General features: G+C 38.4%; 1 protein-coding gene across 1 annotated transcript in view; it reads left to right on the plus strand.

Moving 5' to 3' along the window:
- Window positions 1–465: 465 nt before the first annotated feature.
- Window positions 466–1,475, plus strand: part of TSPAN5 (tetraspanin 5) — a 26,598-nt gene continuing 25,588 nt past the window's right edge. The window contains exon 1 of the mRNA XM_010003188.1: window positions 466–573. Coding sequence (XP_010001490.1) covers window positions 466–573 — 108 coding nt within the window. The remainder of the gene's footprint in view (window positions 574–1,475) is intronic.

Consider the following 1,475-nt stretch of genomic DNA (forward strand, 5'->3'; position numbering starts at 1 on the left):
TGCCTTTGGCTATTTAACAAAGAAGGAAAGGAGCCTGGTACTGCAAAAAATAACTGCATTTGTCTGAAAGTGATTTGGAGACTTGTACAGCTTTATCTCAAATTTCAAATAATCACTGCAGTCGGGAGGATTACACACTCTCTTGGCAAGCTTTATAACCATAGAAAAAGAGTCTTGATACAAATAAGATGACCTTTTTTGACTCATGTGGTGTGTCACAGGAGGCTGTATTGACATTCTCAAATCCATCTCTTCTACTTTATGGACAAGTAATGCTGCTGAAATAAGACTTTCTTGACCAGCAGTTCTATTTTTCCATCTAGGAAGAATTTGCTTTTGTCTTGTATTAAAATATAACTAAGCCTGCACTATTCTTCACTTTGAAGAATAGTGGCTTATACTGTTTACATTCACAGTAGTGATTCTTCAAGTCAAAAAGGAGAATTTCATTTTCTGTTAGTATAGATGGGCTTCTGGGTGAGCTGGCTGGGTGTAGAATGGATAGTCTTTTGGTCAGATGGCAAAGCACACTTTGAGGAGAAAGAGATGCAACAGATATTGGGCAACTTGTGGGTAATGCAGTGAACATATTCCACTTGATATTGAGCTATGCCTTACAGATGTTATTGTAGTATAAAGCTATAAATGCGACTTATTTTTTGAAGTGCATGTAAGGAAGAATGAATCTTGCTTTGAAGCTGTTGAAACAACTGGGAAAGACTTGAAGTTGCTCCCACTTCTCAACAGGACTTTTGTCCTGTTTTGCTAAAGAAAGATCGTTAGGATACTTCAGTGTTTACACAAATCTCAAGAGAAAGCATATTGTGTGCCAAAATAATTCTGTACACTCTAGTGTGGAGAAGCCACAAAAAAAAGAGTTCAAGGCTTGAGCAACATTCTATTGTGTGCTCTGAAACTACAGTTGAATATAGCTTTTTTTTTTAGCATGCACTTCTGTTTTTAAAAACAAAGATGAAAGTTGGACAGATGGACATTTAGAGATGTCCTCAGACATCTACGCTGTTTTTTAAACATTCTACATGATTGGCACTGTATCATACCAAACATGCAGTTATGATGTTTGGAGACATGTTGGGAGAGTGCTTGTTCTGCTTGTTTCACTGATCCTTAGCATGGGTTTTGCATGGAAACCCTGTAATAATATTTAGAGGGAAATTATGCGCTGCGCATTATTCAGTGGAATGGAAAATACAGGGATGTAACAATCAGAGGTGCTGTTCCTTTTTGCATCATGGGACAAAAGAGACTGCCTTTGAGTTTGGTGCTTTTGAGTCTGTTGGAGGAGAGAGGACCTGTGACTTCCTTTACGAAATGCAGAAACATTCAGTATCAGGTTGTAAAGTGTTGGCTTCAGAGTTTTTAAAAAAATCTTACTCTTTTAAACCAGTATTATTTTGATTATCATCTCCCCCCCCCCCCCCCCCCCCCTCCCGCCTACACACACAATACCTCCC

The sequence above is a fragment of the Chaetura pelagica genome, unplaced genomic scaffold, assembly GCF_000747805.2.
Source record: "Chaetura pelagica isolate M959 unplaced genomic scaffold, ChaPel_1.0 scaffold188, whole genome shotgun sequence".
Taxonomy (NCBI): domain Eukaryota; kingdom Metazoa; phylum Chordata; class Aves; order Apodiformes; family Apodidae; genus Chaetura; species Chaetura pelagica.